The 17,477-nt window shown below is 42.0% G+C and overlaps 1 protein-coding gene across 1 annotated transcript in view; it reads right to left on the bottom strand.

Moving 5' to 3' along the window:
- Nucleotides 1–15,546, bottom strand: part of NEDD4 (neural precursor cell expressed, developmentally down-regulated 4, E3 ubiquitin protein ligase) — a 146,036-nt gene extending 130,490 nt beyond the window's left edge. Inside the window, exon 1 of the mRNA XM_027553934.1 lies at nucleotides 15,410–15,546. Within this exon, the coding sequence (XP_027409735.1) occupies nucleotides 15,410–15,454 (45 nt within the window). The 5' untranslated portion in view covers nucleotides 15,455–15,546. The remainder of the gene's footprint in view (nucleotides 1–15,409) is intronic.
- Nucleotides 15,547–17,477: the final 1,931 nt, after the last annotated feature.

Genomic DNA, 17,477 nt, shown 5'->3' with positions numbered 1-17,477 from the left:
ATTCTTATTTGCCTAATGTCATGGCCAAGAATACTGAAAGTTTGAATAGAATTACAATTTTGAAAAACTTCTGTTTATCTGTAAAAATTGTTTATAAGTTTGGAAATTAGTATGAATCAAAAAGATAAAAACAAAATTTTACTTTCATTTTTTCATACCCTTAAATTCAGTTTCTATAGTTAGGAACCTGTTTCTTACAGCTTTTCTATTCTTTGTTCTAGTCAATACTAGATTGTATACAGAACCAGCTGATGTAATTGTATGCAACCTGGTGTAGTACAACAATTCTGATAACTATGCAGGCTTTAATTTTCCTATCTTGATTTGGGTAAGTATTTCATAAAATGCTGTTTGGGGTTTTTTTGTTTGTTTGTTTGTTTTTTAACCTGGGACTGAGAAATTAATGGAAATTAATCCTTTCACTTTGTTACAACCTGGGTTTTGAATAATTGAGTCAAGGTTTTAAGTTTTATTTTGGGGGGTGGAACACACAGGCTGATGACTTTCAGATGATGGGCTCTAATTGGGCAACTACTTATTTTGAATTCCTTCCATTTGTCCTAATTTAACTGGTGCAATTTAAACTGAGTTCATGAGCTCATCTTCAGAGCTTTTGCTAAAAGATTTTCAGGTGTTCCAAATAGGACTTATTAGTAATATGTATAAAAAGATCACATCAGGTGGATGAGAGACACTTGACCCCTATTTGCTTAATAAATTGTACAATAATGGCTTGGCAAAGCAAGCTATAGTCTAACCATGGTGCTATTATTAGGCTTGCTTGTTAAAACACAGGTCTAAGCCTAGCCTGTGAATAAAACAAATACTTATTTCATTAAAAAAAAATAAAAATAAATAAATAAAAGGTTTGGTATAAATTTAAGGTTTTTTCTTAAAAAAACGCCTGTCCTTTCTTTAAAGACCAAATGATATCTTTCTAAAACCCTTGATACGAATTTTCCTTCTCTTTGTTAGAGGCTCAATTACATAGCATCTATCACATACCATCTTGTATCTGAGGCAATAAACTATGTATCTTTCTCAATTATTAAAATTGTGAAATTTTGAAGACCAAGAAACTCATCTTTATGTTTTCTTTGCATCCTCTATAGAACCCAGAAGATTACTTGGCAAATAGTAGGGGATGATAAATTCTTGATTAACAACAAATCTTTCTGAAGTAGCTGAAAGTAGGAATAAGGTACCAAATTAAAAGCAAGGGAAAGTCTGCACCAACAGTGAGCTCCCAGCCCCTTCACTTCTTGGGCCCAGAAGACTGGAAGACTTCTCTGTGAGGAAGTCAAAGGGGTTGGTGGTATATACTGTATGTGAGAATCCCACCACTATGGGATTGGTTCAGATAACACATATTGATAGGGTTCAGATAACCCTATTGTGAAATGCTCTAGTGAATAGTAACTGCCCACTCATACAAAGGATGGGACTAAATCAGGAAAGAGGAAGACAAGAGGTGAAAAAAAGCAGTGGATCCAACACAGAAAAGAGATCAAGAGAATTCTCACAATGCTGATAAACGGAATCCTGCAGACAATAGTGATATGACAGGTGTAGAGTGCAAGCCAGTCAGATGGAATGCAACATAGGAAGAAGCTGTCTCTAACAGAATGCAGAAAGGGAATGGACAGCATTCATTACATATGTGTGTGTGTATAAACACACTGAGTAGTTGTAAAGCTTTCAGGCAGCTTGCACTTTAATTTGTAATGTTGTTTAGTTGCTCGGTTATGTTTGACTGTTTTGAGAGCTCATGGACGGTAGCCCATCAGGCTCCTCTGTCCATGGAACTTCCCAGGTAAGAATACTGGAAGACATCTTCTGCACTGGCAGGTGGATTATTTACTACTGAACTGCCAGGATTCCCTTAATATGTGACAGTTGTACAGAAAATAGAAGCAAACAAAAATGTACAATAAATATAAATATGGTACAATGGTTCAGATGTGAATAATGCTACATCTACATAGTGTAATAATATAAATACTGAATATTTACATAACAAAAAATGTACTAGGGTAGGAGGGAGGGATTTAACTTTTTTTAATATAACTTTTTTTCCAAATTAAATACTGGAACCTGTGGCTTGATGGCAGTTTTCCTTCTCTGCTATGTAAATTTACTTGAAACATTTTACAAAAGTATAAATATAAATGAAAATATAAATGCTAGATCATCTTTATTGAAAACTAAATGAAATCAGGACTGTCTTAGTAATGCTGGAATATATATATGATTGCTATATATTTGCTACATATGATCAAAATTCCTCAGGAGTTTTTGGCAATAATGACTAGAATAGAAACTAGAATACCTAGAATTCTTAGATTTAAGAGACATTAGAGATTTTCAAAGTGTATTCCCTGGACTAGTAGTATGAGTTTAGAAACTCTGATTTTCAGAACCTCTTGAAATTTTCAGAACCTATTGAAAATAGACTACTGATGGGCCAGTGCCAGGAGCCGGTGAGGCATTCCACTCGTGACAAAGGTCATGAGGAAGGAGGCTGGGCATACGCAAAGGCGGGATCGAGCCTCAGGAGTCCCCCCAGATATTCTCAAGCATCTACCCCCCCAAAAACCAGAGTCTGCCTACTTTATTGCTTTGTGCTCTCACCTCTGACTTTACTGGGGGCTGTCCCCTACCACCATCTCGCTCTCTCTGTCAAAGAGTTAACTTACAGCTCCAATTAATAAAGTTTCTGGGCAACTAGGAGTGTTTAAATCCAAACCCCTCAGATAGTTCTCTAACTCGCCTGACAAATTTACCCGGACTCCTACAGCTATACATACGATTGTTTACAGTCTCCCAGCCTCGAGAGGCACGGGAAGCTTAAGATATTCAAATAGCTTAGAGCCTCTCAGAGAGTTAGAAACTGTCAGAATAAAACTAGTAAAAGATTTCATTGATGAGCCAATGCTTGTTGCCAAGTTTTCACATCCCCTGTATTGTATCCTTGAATATGTATTAATTAATAGTTGGTATGTAGAAAAAATAAGTAGTGGCCTTGGTGTTAGTAACTTTAGACCCTTAAGGTAATAAATTATTTCCTTTGTTGTAAACCCATTACACATCCGCCCTATAGGAATGCAATTTTACCTTCGGAAGATGGCGCCAAACCTTAAAATAATTACTCTTAGAGAAAAAAAGTCTTATGGTTGATAAGTCTTTGTCAAGAGTCATAAAACGTTAATAGGCCTTCTGGCCAGAAGATGATGTAAATCACCTAAACCATTTGTATACGATAAATTTGCAGGAAAGAAACCCTGGTTTTTGATAAGGATCAAAGACTGCTGACTTTGCATCCCCTATTATCCTCTATGTGTTACTTAGGGTATAAAAGCCCCTGTTGAAAATAAAGCTACGGGCCTTGCTCACCAGAGCTTGGTTTCCCCATGTCATTCTTTCTTTTCACATTCTGGCTGATGTCTCCATCTGGAGTGCGGATATCCTCTGCAACCATTTATTTGCCTGGGCTTCTAAGACCCACTCGAGAATGTGTCTAAGGTGGGGCACCTTCTGCTATTCGAGAGGGCGCCTGCAGCCTCCGTGGTCAGAGCTAACCTGGTGTCACAGGTTATACTGATTTTCCACGTAAACCAAGCTACTCAGCCTCTTTTCTTCACTGAATTTTCCCACTGAACTATCCTCATTCTTTACTCTTTATATCTCTAATTAACATTTGAATAGGTCGCCGGCGCCGTCTCCCCTTCGAATACCCTGGATCAGCCGGGGCTGGACCTCGGCAGGCCAGTAGTCTAACAAACTCTGCAGGTGATTATGAAGGATACTAAAATTTAGAACTGCAGATAAAGAGCATGAGGGTAAGAAAGAGAAGTGCTATAGTTAATGCAACTGCAAGACTATTCCTCATTTAAAAACTATAACTTTTTTATTCAATCACTGCGATTCATGGGGTCACAAAGAGTCAGACACGACTGAGTGACTAATCTGATCTGAACCTCCCCCCAAAAGAATCTCATCATTACCTTACATCTTAACACTACTTTAAAATGTGTTACACCATACCAGACACGACTGAGCAGCTTCACTTTCACTTTTCACTTTCATGCATTGGAGAAGGAAATGGCAACCCACTCCAGTGTTCTTGCCTGGAGAATCCCAGGGACGGGGAAGCCTGGTGGGCTGCCATCTATGGGGTCGCACTGAGTCGGACACAACTGAAGTGACTTAGCAGCAGCAGCAGCAGCACACCATATCTATGCTTCTGGGTTTCCAGGTGGAATAGTGGTAAAGAACCTGCCTGCCAATTTAGGAGATAAAAGAGATGCAGGTTCAATCCCTGGGTCAGAAGCTCCCTTGGAGAAGAAAATGGAAACCCACCCCAGCATTTTTGCCTGGAGAATCCCATGGACAGAGGAACCTGGTAGACCACAGTCCATAGCGTCACAAAGAGTTGGATATGACTGAAGTGACTTAACACACACAAATACCAATGCTTATTTATACATAAAACATGTCTGGAAGGAAACATATCAAGTTGATATCCTATATTTGTGGAAAATATAATTTCCATAAAAAAGATCTATAGATGAATGTTCATAGTAGGTTTATTCATAATTGCCAAAACCTGGAAACAAATGAAGGGTCCATCAAAAGTAGGGTGCATAAACATCTGGTAAATTCATACAATGGAACACTGTGCTATGCTTAGTCCCTCAGTTGTCTCCGACTCTTAGTGACTCCATGGACTATAGCCCGCCAGGCTCCTCTGTCCATGGGATTTCCCAGGCAAGAATACTGGAGTGAGTTGCCATACCCTCCTTCACAGGATCTTTCCAACCCAGGACTCGAAACCAGGTCTCCCAAATTGCAGGTGGATTCTTTACTGTCTGAGCCACCACGGAATCCCAAGAAAACTGGAGTGAATAGCCTATCTCTTCTTCAGGGGATCTTCCCGACCCAGGAATCGAACCTGGGTCTCCTACCTAGCTGGCAGATTCTTTACCAGCTGAGCTACCAGGGAAGCCTCAGCAATAAAAACAATGAGCTACTAAATCAAACAACCACATTACTACTTTGAAAAACATAACATTAAACAAAAGAAGCCAGACACCAAAAAGTAAATACTGTATGATTTCATTTAAACAAAGTTTCAGGACCAAGGCAAAACTAATACATGGCAATAAAAAGTTGCCTGAGTGAAGGTGAGAAGTTGAATGGAAGAAGACTCAAGGAAACATTTAGGAGTGAAGGAAATGTTCTACATCTTAATTGGATTGTCAGCTACACTTGGCTATGTATGTTGTTGAAAATCTTGTACATCAAATTGTACATTGAGATATGTGCATTTCACTATGGATAAATTGTACTCCTCCCTGCCCTCAGGAAAGAAAAGTAAAATAAAGACATTTTCAGACAAAAACAAAAACCAATGAACTTCATTAGCAGGAAACATTCACTGAAAGAAATTCTAGAGAATTTCTCCAGGCAGAAAAAAAAAGTCAACCCAGATGGAAAGTCAGAGGTATGGGAAGAAATGAAGAAATAACAAGAAAAGAAAATATTAAATACATGAGGAAAAACTTATGAGAAAAATAATAGCAATGTTGGTGGTGATGATGATGTGTGTGTAAGGTAACACAGGTAATCAGTGAGTTTCCATTCCACTTAGGATCCCATGCATGCATGCGTGCTAAGTCGCTTCAGTGGTGTTGGACTCTTGGCAACCATATGAACTGTAGCCTGCCATACTCCTCTATCCATGGGATTCTCTAGGCAAGAACACTGGAGTGGGTTGCCATTTCCTTCTCCAGGGGATCTTCCCGACCCAGGGATCGAACCCACATCTCTTATGTCTCCTGCACTGGCAGGCAGGTTCTTTACCACTAGTGCCACCTGGGAAGCCCTAGGGTCCCATACAAAATCCTGAATAAATGGCCTTAAGGCCGTGCCTCACTGGGGTCTGCTCTCCACTCCAGATTCAACTCCTGATACCGGCCCTCTTTGTCCAACACTCGAGGTGTCTTTACGGTCATCTCCATCTCATCTTTTGCACATGCACTTCTGTTTACCTAGAAGGCGTTTCCCCTTCCCTGCCTGGCTAACTCCTATCCATCCGTAGTGTACTTCCTCTGCTTTTCCTCATATTCTCTCCCCTCCTCCCTATAAGACTAATTCTTTTTTTTTCCTGTTATATACTTTTATCTTACACACCTTTTCCTTTGTAACATTTATAAAACATTGATGTGTGATTATGTATTTAATGACCCTCTCTTCCTCTAGGCTATAAATTCAGTAAAGTCTGTTGTCCTTCCTTATAACCAAATAGCCTGACTCAAATGTTCAACAAATATTTTTCAAGCAAATACAGAATTCAAGTACTTCATAGGTCCACTGAAAAGCTATAAAAAAAACAAACAAACAGAAGATTCAGAAGAACAGAGGAATAGTTGCAAGTTAATTCTGCACATGTTCCATTCATCCTCTTACTGAACAAGAATCTCATCTGTTAATTTCTATTATTTGAGCAACTATTCACAGTAGGACAGAGGAAAGACCATGACTTTGGTACAAAAGAGTTCTGGGTTTCAGTCCTACGTCTGCTGCTGCTGCTAAGTCACTTCAGTTGTATCTGACTCTGTGCGACCCCACAGACAGCAGCCCACCAGGCTCTGCCGTCCCTGGGATTTTCCAGGAAAGAACACTGGAGTGGGTTGCCATTTCCTTCTCCAATGCATGAAAGTGAAAAGTGAAAGTGAAGTCACTCAGTCTACCTACTGAGATTAAGTCCTTGAGCAAATCACAATTTTAGATTTCCCATCTGTAATATGAAGATAGCAGTACCTAGTTTCTCAGGACAGTTGGGATAATTACAAAGTATAGAGAACACAGAACCTGGAAATCTGTGTATAGCAAGTATTCAATTAAAGGCAACTATGATTATATTTCAAATGACTTTTTCACCCTGGAGGAGGATATTTTCATTACAGCATCTATCTATACTGACATGATTGGTTGTCCACATTAGTCTTTTCGTCACTCCAACATGGCTCACTCAAGGAAAGTCAAGTATTTGGGTCAAGCCAGGAGGTTATGCTACAGATATATTTATTCCACAAAAGTCTCATCAAGACATTTTTGTATTTGTTTGTGCTGTGTCTTTCTCTCAGCATTTATCTGAAGATTTATTAACCTTCCAATTCATTTATCCTCTTAAAACTTTGACAGGATTGGGACAGAATACAGACTAAATGGAAGCTTCAAAAAGGAAGAAGTAACATTGATTCAGTAGAACAGTGAGTTTAGCAATTCGAATCAGCAATCTTATAGGTCTCCAGGTGTGGTAGAATATAATATTCTTAATACCAGATATAGCTAGGAGGTAGGCAAATAGCTGACTTAAATATCCTTTTCTGACAAATGTCAAAAACTTATGCCAGGTGTCCTATAAGTGACAGGGCCAGAATTACAACCTAGTCAAATTCCAATTTTTATACCCCTCCTCTCCCTAAGTGATGTATTTAAAGGGTACCTCCAAGATTCTATTCCCATGTGATATATGAATTGTTAATAGTTAGCTGTTTAAAAAAAAAAAAATTGTAGTCCCTTCTCTTCTCTTCCTGGTGCAGAGGAATCAACAGCAGGACTCAGGCAGAGTTTGGGGGGAGCAGTAAGGTGCATGGAGGTGCATGAGCAGCAGGTCCACAGCATGGGGAACTGAGGAGAAGAGGAAGGTGCCATACAGAGAGGCTTCAGTAGCATGCCCACTGGAATGGGCCTCGGAGGACAGAGAGGAAGACAACATGGACATACACGGCAGTGCTCCCACTGGCACCCAGGGAGCTAAACACAGGGTGCAGAAGTGGCATACCTGCATGACTGGAAGATCATTTATACCAGAAACATATGTAAATTGGGACTAAGCAAATAAGTAAATAGAATGAGGATAATGAAACTCAGAATTTTCACTGTTCGTTTTAGCCACTCAGACATGTCCAACTCTTTGTGACCCCATGAACTGTAGCCCACCAGGCTCCCCTGTCCATGGAATTCTTCAGGCAAGAATACTGGAGTGGGTAGCCATTCCCTTCTCCAGGGAATCTTCCCAACCTAGGGATCAAATCCAAGTCTCCTGCATTGCAGGCAGATTCTTTACCATCTGAGCCACCAGGGAAGCCCTTTCTAAAAACCATTTCCCTACTAAATGAACCAGTGTTTCTAGGAGAAATGGCTGATTCCAGAAAGTGCTGGACCAGGCAAAATATAAGAGGAGCCTAGAACATCTTCTGCCAGAAAAGTAATGAAGAGTTCAAAGAATGGTGGGGACTTGCCATAAGGACACAGGAACCTCCTTGGAAAAGCTTCCACTGGCCAAACCGAGATAGTTTGAGCCATAAAATATTTAAGGATAGAGATTAATTACAACCCATTGAACAGGTGGGATTCTACAGGTCCATGCTGATACAAATAAATAAACAGATAGCAAATGGCCAAGAAAGAAAAGGTTCTTCTTACACAAAACATCAATTAATAAAAATGGAAATAAAAACAGCAGCATTTGTTTCAGGTGGAAGTCATGGATGGATATTAAAACTAGTGGATGCAGATCTGATTGAGGGAGTAACAGGCAGGAAGGCCAGGGGCCTCCAAACGGAGGAAATAGCCTGCAAGTGTCAGACATTTTTATCTCTCTTAAGCGGCAGGAGGAAACAAACTAGCGATATTTTTTTTTCCTTTTCTATACAAATTTAAAAGGAGGTTTCTCTTAAAATACTGTGTTGCCATACTGACACCTGGTTTCACCTGAAGTTAACTATTCTCAAACCTTGAGTTAACCGATCCATTTCTCTTATGGAAATGTTTGTCTTAAGCTATGCAAATGTACTATGCATTTACTGCAGACTCTGTCTTCAAGTCGGTTCTGCCTAATGGCTCAGAACCTACTTGACAAACCAGTATGTTATACTCAGATATTGTTCCCCTAATCTATGTAAACTAAACTATTTGTATGGTAATCTGCCCTTCTACAAGATTCAAGTTAATCATTTTATGGGCCGGGATGAATCGTCTGGTCAAGATTATCCCAAAATGCATCTTATGGGAGAGGGGCCCAGTGCCATTCTGAGTTTTAAGACATTCCTTTCTTTCATTAACAGACTGCTAGTGACTACATTAACATCCAGCTAAAGACTAGCAGCGGGGTACTCTTTCTGCCCCCTTCTGATGCCTATGTCAGAAGCTTTCTCTATCTCCTTTATACTTTAATAAAACTTTATTACACAAAAGCTCTGAGCGATCAAGCTTCGTCTCTGGCCCTGGATTGAATTCTTCTCCTCCGGAGGCCAAGAGTCCCGGCATCTTTTCATTCAACAACAACCTTTCGTAATGAATGAGGAATGGGATACTACCACAGTCTCTGAATATGCCTCCACAAAATATCAATCAATTATAAAGGGAAAGCAGCAACATCACCAAGAAGAAACCTAGCAGACACCAAAATTACCAAGTGATCAAGGTTAAACAATGATGAGATAAGCCAAAATCAAGCACCCCTTGATATACCCTGAGAAAAATATGGTATTGACTCGATAATTCCTGCCCCCAAAGCATGGCTTTGACGTCATCCTGAGGAAACAGTAAACAGATCCAAGCTGAGGAACATCAACAGGTATACCCTGAGAAGAATAGAGTATTAACTCGATGATTCCTGCCCCAAAAGCATGGCTTTGACGTCATCCTGAGGAAACAGTAAACAGATCCAAGTTGAGGAACATTGACAGTTTATACAGCCTGTGCTCCTTACAGTTGTTAAGGATAAGAAAGACTGAGGAACTGATACAAAGTACATGCAACATACACTTCTGGATGGGATTCTACATTGTAAAAGAAGAGAAACTATTAGAACTCTGGTCAAAGACTGAATGGGATCCGTGGATTGGGTGTAGTGTCATAACAATGTTGACTTCCTACCTTAGAGGGCTGGATGGCTGTGATGCAGGAAAACATTCTTCCTTTAGGAAAATAAAGAGTATTTAGTGGTGATGGGAAATCCTACCTGCAGGTTTTCCTCAAATGGTTCCCAAAAAAGACTAATGAAAATGACAATTAAAAGGTTATGGAACAATTATGGTGAAATAACAACAGGTGGAGAATCTGCTTTAGGAGGATTTGGAGTTCTTTGTACTGTACTTCCAACTTCTCAGTTGGTTTAACATAATTAAAAAGCAAATTATTAAAAATGAACTAAATTTATCTACTTCTTTGTTCCCATGGAAACTCACAAAAAATAATTAGAATGATGCTGGAATTCAGTTCAGTTCAGTTCAGTCACTCAGTCGTGTCTGACTCTTTGCGACCCCAGGAATTGCAGCACACCAGGCCTCCCTGTCCATCACCAACTCCCGGAGTTCACCCAAACTCACGTCCATGGAGTCGGTGATACCATCCAGCCACCTCATCCTCTGTCATCCCCTTCTCCTCCTGCCCCCAATCCCTCCCAGCATCAGAGTCTTTTCCAGTGAATCAACTCTTCGCATGAGGTGGCCAAAGTACTGGAGTTTCAGCTTTAGCATCATTCCTTCCAAAGAAATCCCAGGGCTGATCTCCTTCAGAATGGACTGGTTGGATCTCCTTGCAGTCCAAGGGACTCTCAAGAGTCTTCTCCAACACCACAGTTCAAAAGCATCAATTCTTCGGTGCTCAGCCTTCTTCACAGTCCAACTCTCACATCCATACATGACCACTGGAAAAACCATAGCCTTGACTAGACGAACCTTTGTTCGCAAAGTAATGTCTCTGCTTTTTAATATGCTATCTAGGTTGGTCATAGCGTTCCTTCCAAGGAGTAAGCGTCTTTTCATTTCATGGCTGCAGTCACCATCTGCAGTGATTTTGGAGCCCAAAAAAACAAAGTCTGACACTGTTTCCACTGTTTCCCCATCTATTTCCCATGAAGTGATGGGACCAGATGCCATGATCTTAGTTTTCTGAATGCTGAGCTTTAAGCCAACTTTTTCACTCTCCTCTTTCACTTTCACCAAGAGGCTCTTTAGTTCTTCTTCACTTTCTGCCATAAGGGTGGTGTCATCTGCATATCTGAGGTTATTGATATTTCTCCTGGCAATCTTGATTCCAGCTTGTGCTTCTTCCAGCCCAGCGTTTCTCATGATGTACTATGCATATAAGTTAAATAAGCAGGGTGACAATATACAGCCTTGACGTACTCCTTTTCCTATGCTGGAATTAAAGAACTGCAAAAAAGCAGTGATGGGAAGAACAACACATGAAGTACTGGGTTAGACACTAACATGGCTGCCAGGTACACTGTGCTTCTCCTTTGTGTGCAGTGAATACAGGTTTTGGGAACTTGGTTCTCATGCTCAGTATGATGCCAGGGCAGGAAGGGTCTGCTTCTGCTCAGTGACAGTCTAGAAGTGTCAGAACATGCACTTCTTAGAAACCCTGTTGCTTACGTACTGTTGTAGATGTCAGCATCAGAGACATCCATTCTTCTGTATGTGCAAACTCTACTCCCAAACTGGCAATGGAGACTCAATCCTTTCCTCTTTATTTCCTTCTTTTCTTTTCCTTTCCAGTCAGGTTTCAGCTGCAGGAAATAGAAGGTACTCTAGATATTTTCAGAAGAAAGAAGCTCATACAGGGAATTCAGATCAGATCAGATCAGTCGCTCAGTCCTGTCCAACTCTTTGCAACCCCATGAATCACAGCACGCCAGGCCTCCCTGTCCATCACCAACTCCCGGAGTTCACTCAGACTCATGTCCATCGAGTCAGTGATGCCATCCAGCCATCTCATCCTCTGTCATCCCCTTCTCCTCCTGCCCCCAATCCCTCCCAGCATCAGAGTCTTTTCCAATGAGTCAACTCTTCACACGAGGTGGCCAAAGTACTGGAGTTTCAGCTTTAGCATCATTCCTTCCAAAGAACACCCAGGGCTGATCTCCTTAAGAATGGACTGGTTGGATCTCCTTGCAGTCCAAGGAACTCTCAAGAGTCTTCTCCAACAGGGAATTAGGTGCTTACAAAAGAGCTGGAGAGGTAGGCTCTAGGCTGTGCCTTTAGAGGACCCCAAAACACCTCAGAACTGGCCTACCCAGGAAGCTGCGACATCTGAGAAAGGAAGGTTATCAGGAGCCACCATCAGACCTGCTGACTTTACGAACATAATCCATCTAGATGCCAGGAAGCTGCCACCACCACTATTTCTGTAATTTCCTATCAATGCCCACAAAACAACTTATCAGGCACTGAAAGACTTTTGTTAGAAAAACTCAATATCTATATGACTATGCTTGTCAGCAGAAAAAGCCAAAGAAACAAGAAGTTATGTAGCACCACTTTATTTGCACCTTCCCCATCTCGAGTAGGGGTACCTCACTGGGAAAACTGTTTCACCACTCTTTCTGGAAGGCTAAATGCAAGAGTCTGAGAAACACGGTGTTTAGCTTTCTAGCCTCTGTGTAACAGGTAAGTCCACTGAAATGAAGAGGAAAGGATGCTGAGTGGCCAGTCCCATGTATATCACACTACTTACCACAGCTGGGTGGGAGTTATCTGCTACTATTAATCCCAAGAGACTGTCAGAGGGACCTCCCTAGTGGTCCAGTGGCTGAGACTCCGAGCTCCCTATGCAGGGGGCCCAGGTTTGATCCCTGGTCTGGGAACTAGATCCTGCATGCCAAAACTAAGACCCAGGGCAGTCAAACAAACAAATAAATATTTTTCAAAAAGAGGTTGTCAGAGTAAATTTGGTATAAATTATGCTACTTTCTTAGTTTATTAAACTTTAATGACAAAATTCTGTACATGGAGCCAGGACTGTCTCTTACTCAAAGACACTTAAATTAGAAGAGCTAAAACTCACTGACAAGTGAGAGAGAGGTATAATGACCTAAATTTTGGTATACTAACATGCTCATACAGTGTGACTCAGTGGCTCTCCAGTATATACTGGTTAAATTACAGTTCTCTCACCATCTTCTATCCCATCTCCATTCATTTTTCTCTTTGTTTCTGTTTCTAATTTAAACTAATTATCTCTTTTGCTGCCATATGAACCCTATCTTACTTATAACCAACAGCAGAGAGCTGCCTATTCCAAGGCTAGTCTGTGAGTTTTAGAAAATGACATTGCTGCAATGTTTTTCTTCAAAAAATAAAAGGAATGAGTGGGTGATTTTTCTAAGCCCTCTTTTACTTTTGTGATAGATCAGAAAATAAAAAGCAAATGATAGTGATGAAATGACAATCTCTACCAGAATACAAGCGATTTTTGTCTTCCCCACAGACTGTGAGCTTCTCACAAAACAGGCGGACACAGCTTTTTTTTTCTGTGTACCTGGTGCCTAGCATACTGCACAATACAGAACAGACTGCTAAAAAGTGTCTGTTGAATGAATAACCCAAATTACACTGGAAGAAGTGGAAGATGACACTTTATCATCATGTCTCTTATCTTCCTATCTCACTCTTCCTCATTGAGGAAAAAGGGAACAGAGAGAGCAGGAGGGAAATCTGAGTCTGACAACCAGGACGCCCACCGTGCCAACAGAGTGGGCCCCACACCACGAAAGTGCCCAGAAGTACAAATCCTTCAGCCAGTTTAGGAAAACCTCATTTCAAAGGGTGGAGTTTCTGGCCCTTAGTACCAGTTGCTGACTGACCACCCACCAATTGGCATAATTTGATTTATCTCAGTTGGGAAGAAGAATGATGTGAGAAGCAAATAACTGAAAACACAGATCTGTACCAAGAGGGGAGAGGGATGGAAGGAGAGAGAAACAGAATGAATGACACCTCTGGCAAGATGATATCTAGGATCAATTGGTTCTGCTGGAAGAAAGTGAGATGAGAAATCTGGACTAGCAGAGCCTACCTCTGAGTAGTAACAACAACAAGGAAAGAAAGTCCAAGGCCAGCCTGCCAGTCTGAGATTATCTGCCTTGAACAGTTTGTTGTAGCAAGCAGGGAGACAGATCTGATAAGAAGAAAGCTATCATAGTTTCAATACTGCATTCGTTTCTTCTGATCTCTTCTACAGAACAATAATGGGACATTAGCTAGACTATTATCTTCAGCCATAACATACTGACAGTCTTTCCTTAGGATTGCCAAGAAGCCACCATTTGTCCACCACTTCTTTGTTTCTCCTCTGGTAGCAATAACTAAGAAATTCAATTCTAATTGCATCACATAATCATTCTCAAAACACTCTGAGATAACTTGCTTGAATCAACAAGTTGCCCACTGCTTATAAACCAAAAACTTTCAAGAGAAACATAAAGATACTTTGTAGAGACTGAAGATACCAAGTTACCAAGAGAAAGCACTATTACAACACTTAGAACAATCTAAGTAATTAATCTAAATTAGGCTGAAAGATTTACAGTTAATTGGGTCTAATCTTGATAATAGGAACATGTGACAGCTTATTCAATCAGCAAGAATGCTCATATTTTTTGTGAGCAAAATTTAACCAGTCACTGTTAGACTAGACATTCTTTTCATTTTCCACCCATTCCATTTTTGAGACAATCACCAATAACACAAGGAAGCCCCATCTCATTTAAAATGGAACTACTCTTTACAAATAAGTTTGTTTTTAATAAGCACAAGGCATAACCAGCATAAGTTATTTAGCTGATAAGAGACAGTTTTGCCTTCTCAAATCACAGAATTTTAAGGTTGAACAGCTGTGGCAAGTCCTTTTAAATATTTATACTTTTTTGGCTTCATCTGTAAAATATCAGTGAAGACCAGGGAAACAACATGAACTTTCCACACTTGACACTTGTTGCTAAATAGGAAGGGGGGAAAAAATCTATCTCCCTGCTTTCCCATCCCCATCTCATCTAAGAGAGTTTAAAAGGATATCAGAAGAAAAAGAAAAAGAAAAAAAAAAAACTAATGACACTTCAGGTCAAAGTCCATAAAGTTAAGCCCAAAGGGTTTCTCTTTGCCAGAATAGTCTAATCAACAGCCGGGATGCTAAGCTCCAGGGAAATGCGCCCCACCCCCTCCCGGAGCTCACGCATACTCGGCTCGGGGTGGCAGGAAGGGGCAGGCGAGGTGCTGCGCGTACCCCCGCGCACTCAACCCGAGGGCTGCCTAACCCCCCTCCTCATCACTTCCTGAAAGAAACTGACAAGGAAGGCGGCGGTTCTAGGGAAAAGAGGGGTGTGGAGTCCACAGGCTCGCGAAGAAAATGCCGCTTCCTAAAGCAACGCCCCCGCCCACAAGCCTGTGCGAGCCGGGCAGTCTCGGGGGGTCCCCACAGCGCCTGGCGCGCTCCCGGGTCTCGCGCAGAGGAAGGAGGTCGCTGACAGCCGCCCCTCCGGCCGCCGCCCCCTCCTCCAGTCCCGTTGATGGGCAGCGCGATGGGAAGCCCGCTCGGAGTCCCGCGTACCCCTCACCTCGTCCTCCGGGAGCCCGAACACCTCCACCGCGCAAGTTGCCATTTCCGAAAGGTTCCTGCAAACCGGACGCGCTCGCCCCCACCCAGAGTGGGAACTGTAGTGAGGAGGAGGAGGCGGAGAAGAGGGAGGAGGAGGGAGGAGTTGGAGGAAGAGGGGGCCGTCCTCCCCAGGCCGCACAGCGCCCCCAGCGGCCAACTAGCGCTAGTGACACGAGAAAGCGGGGCGGGTAGGGCCTGCGGCGCCTCGGCGGCGGCGCGTGTGAAAAGGCTCCGGGCCTGGGAGCCGCGCGCGGTGGGGGAGCGTGGGCGCTGGGACTCGGGTGAGAGGAGTGGGGGCTCGCCTTCCGTCTCCCCGCCAGGAGGATGAGGCCAGACCTCGCCGCCTCGGGGATCTAGGCAGCCCCCAGGCATTTCGCCAAGCGGGCAGTGGCGCCGGGAGGACTCCAGCCCTTCCCCGGGAAAGCAAAGCTGCGGCTCTCCTCGGCAACATGTCTCACTGAGATCCGCCTCACTCTCTCCATAAGCTAAGAATCAGACCTGTATTTTGTGGGTTGAGGCTACGGATTCCAAAAGCAGCCGGACCTTGGGACCCAGGTGCAAAGCCCAGCCTGAGCATGGCGGCAAATGGGGACGCTAGTAGGGATCGCATCAGCCTTGGACTCAGGATCTGAAATTCACTCCCTGTGACTTGTAAACACTGTACCAATTAATATTTCTTGTTATATGGTCTGCCAATAATGTCCAGCCTTCAGGCTTAACCCTGTAAATCTGCTTAGCTAAGTAAGCCTTGATCTGCAGCACCGCTGGAAGATAGCAAAGAAGGGAGAAAATAAACTAGGACCTCCTATACTATAGCGGAGAAGGCAATGGCACCCCACTCCAGTACTCTTGCCTGGAAAATCCCGTGGATGGAGGAACCTGGAAGGCTGCAGTCCAGGGGGTCGCTGAGTCGGACACGACTGAGCAACTTCACTTTCACTTTTCACTTTCATGCATTGGAGAAGGAAATGGCAACCCACTCCAGTGTTCTTGCCTGGAGAATCCCAGGGATGGGGGAGCCTGGTAGGCTGCCGTCTATGGGGTCGCACAGAGTCGGACACTACTGAAGCGACTTAGCAGCAGCATACTATGGAATAATCATGCTTATTTTACAGCCATATCTGATGGGTTTTATACTTCTACAGTCACAGGATGATCCTCATCAAATAAACCACCCCAAAGGGAATGGGGAAAATGATAAGTGCTCACTGTCTAAGTTAGGACTAATACCTTGTCCTTTTCTTCAGTTCAGTCTCTCAGTCGTGTCCAACTCTTTGCAACTCCATGGACTGCAGCAGGCCAGGCTTCCAGGCCCATCACCAACTCCCAGAGTTTACTCAAACTCATGACCATTGAGTCGGTGATGCCATTCAACCGTCTCATCCTCTGTCTCCCCCTTCTCCTCCCACCTTCAGTCTTTCCCAGCATCAGGGTCTTTTCAAATGAGTCCTTTTCCTACAGTTGCAGAAATTTGCAAAACTCTGGAATCTCAAAATCTAATTTAAATTTTCCTTAAGGAAATCAGAATAAACAAGTTCAAGTGCAGAAAGGAGAATAAGACTGTAGCCCATATTAATAGTTTGTTATATAAGATTTTGTTGGACTTTGTTTGGCAGGACCTATTTAGTTTGTATTATGTATCAAAATTCCATCAATACATCATTCAGATTTTATCATCTGCATTAGGGAGAAAGAGTGGCAATTAACATAGTGCAAAATTCCAAAATAGTCAGGAATTGTTGGCTTAACTAAATTTAAAAAGCTATAATAGTATTAATTTCTGTTTTATAAATTGTCACATACTTGTGGGTTTTAGTATGTTAGGAGTAAAATAATCTGACAGTATTCTCTATGCCCTTTTATTTTGGAAATAACTTTCCCTAATCTCTTCTTGATACACATTTTTATATTTTAAGTAGGGCATTCATGTCATTTCAGGTCTTGGTTTCAAACAGATATAGAAATAGCTTCCATCTTCCTACTAAAATTTAATGAATAGACGAGAAGGATACACACAACCTAAAACT

This window comes from Bos indicus x Bos taurus, chromosome 10, assembly GCF_003369695.1.
Source record: "Bos indicus x Bos taurus breed Angus x Brahman F1 hybrid chromosome 10, Bos_hybrid_MaternalHap_v2.0, whole genome shotgun sequence".
NCBI lineage: Eukaryota > Metazoa > Chordata > Mammalia > Artiodactyla > Bovidae > Bos > Bos indicus x Bos taurus.
This window is presented reverse-complemented; position numbering and strand designations above follow the sequence as displayed.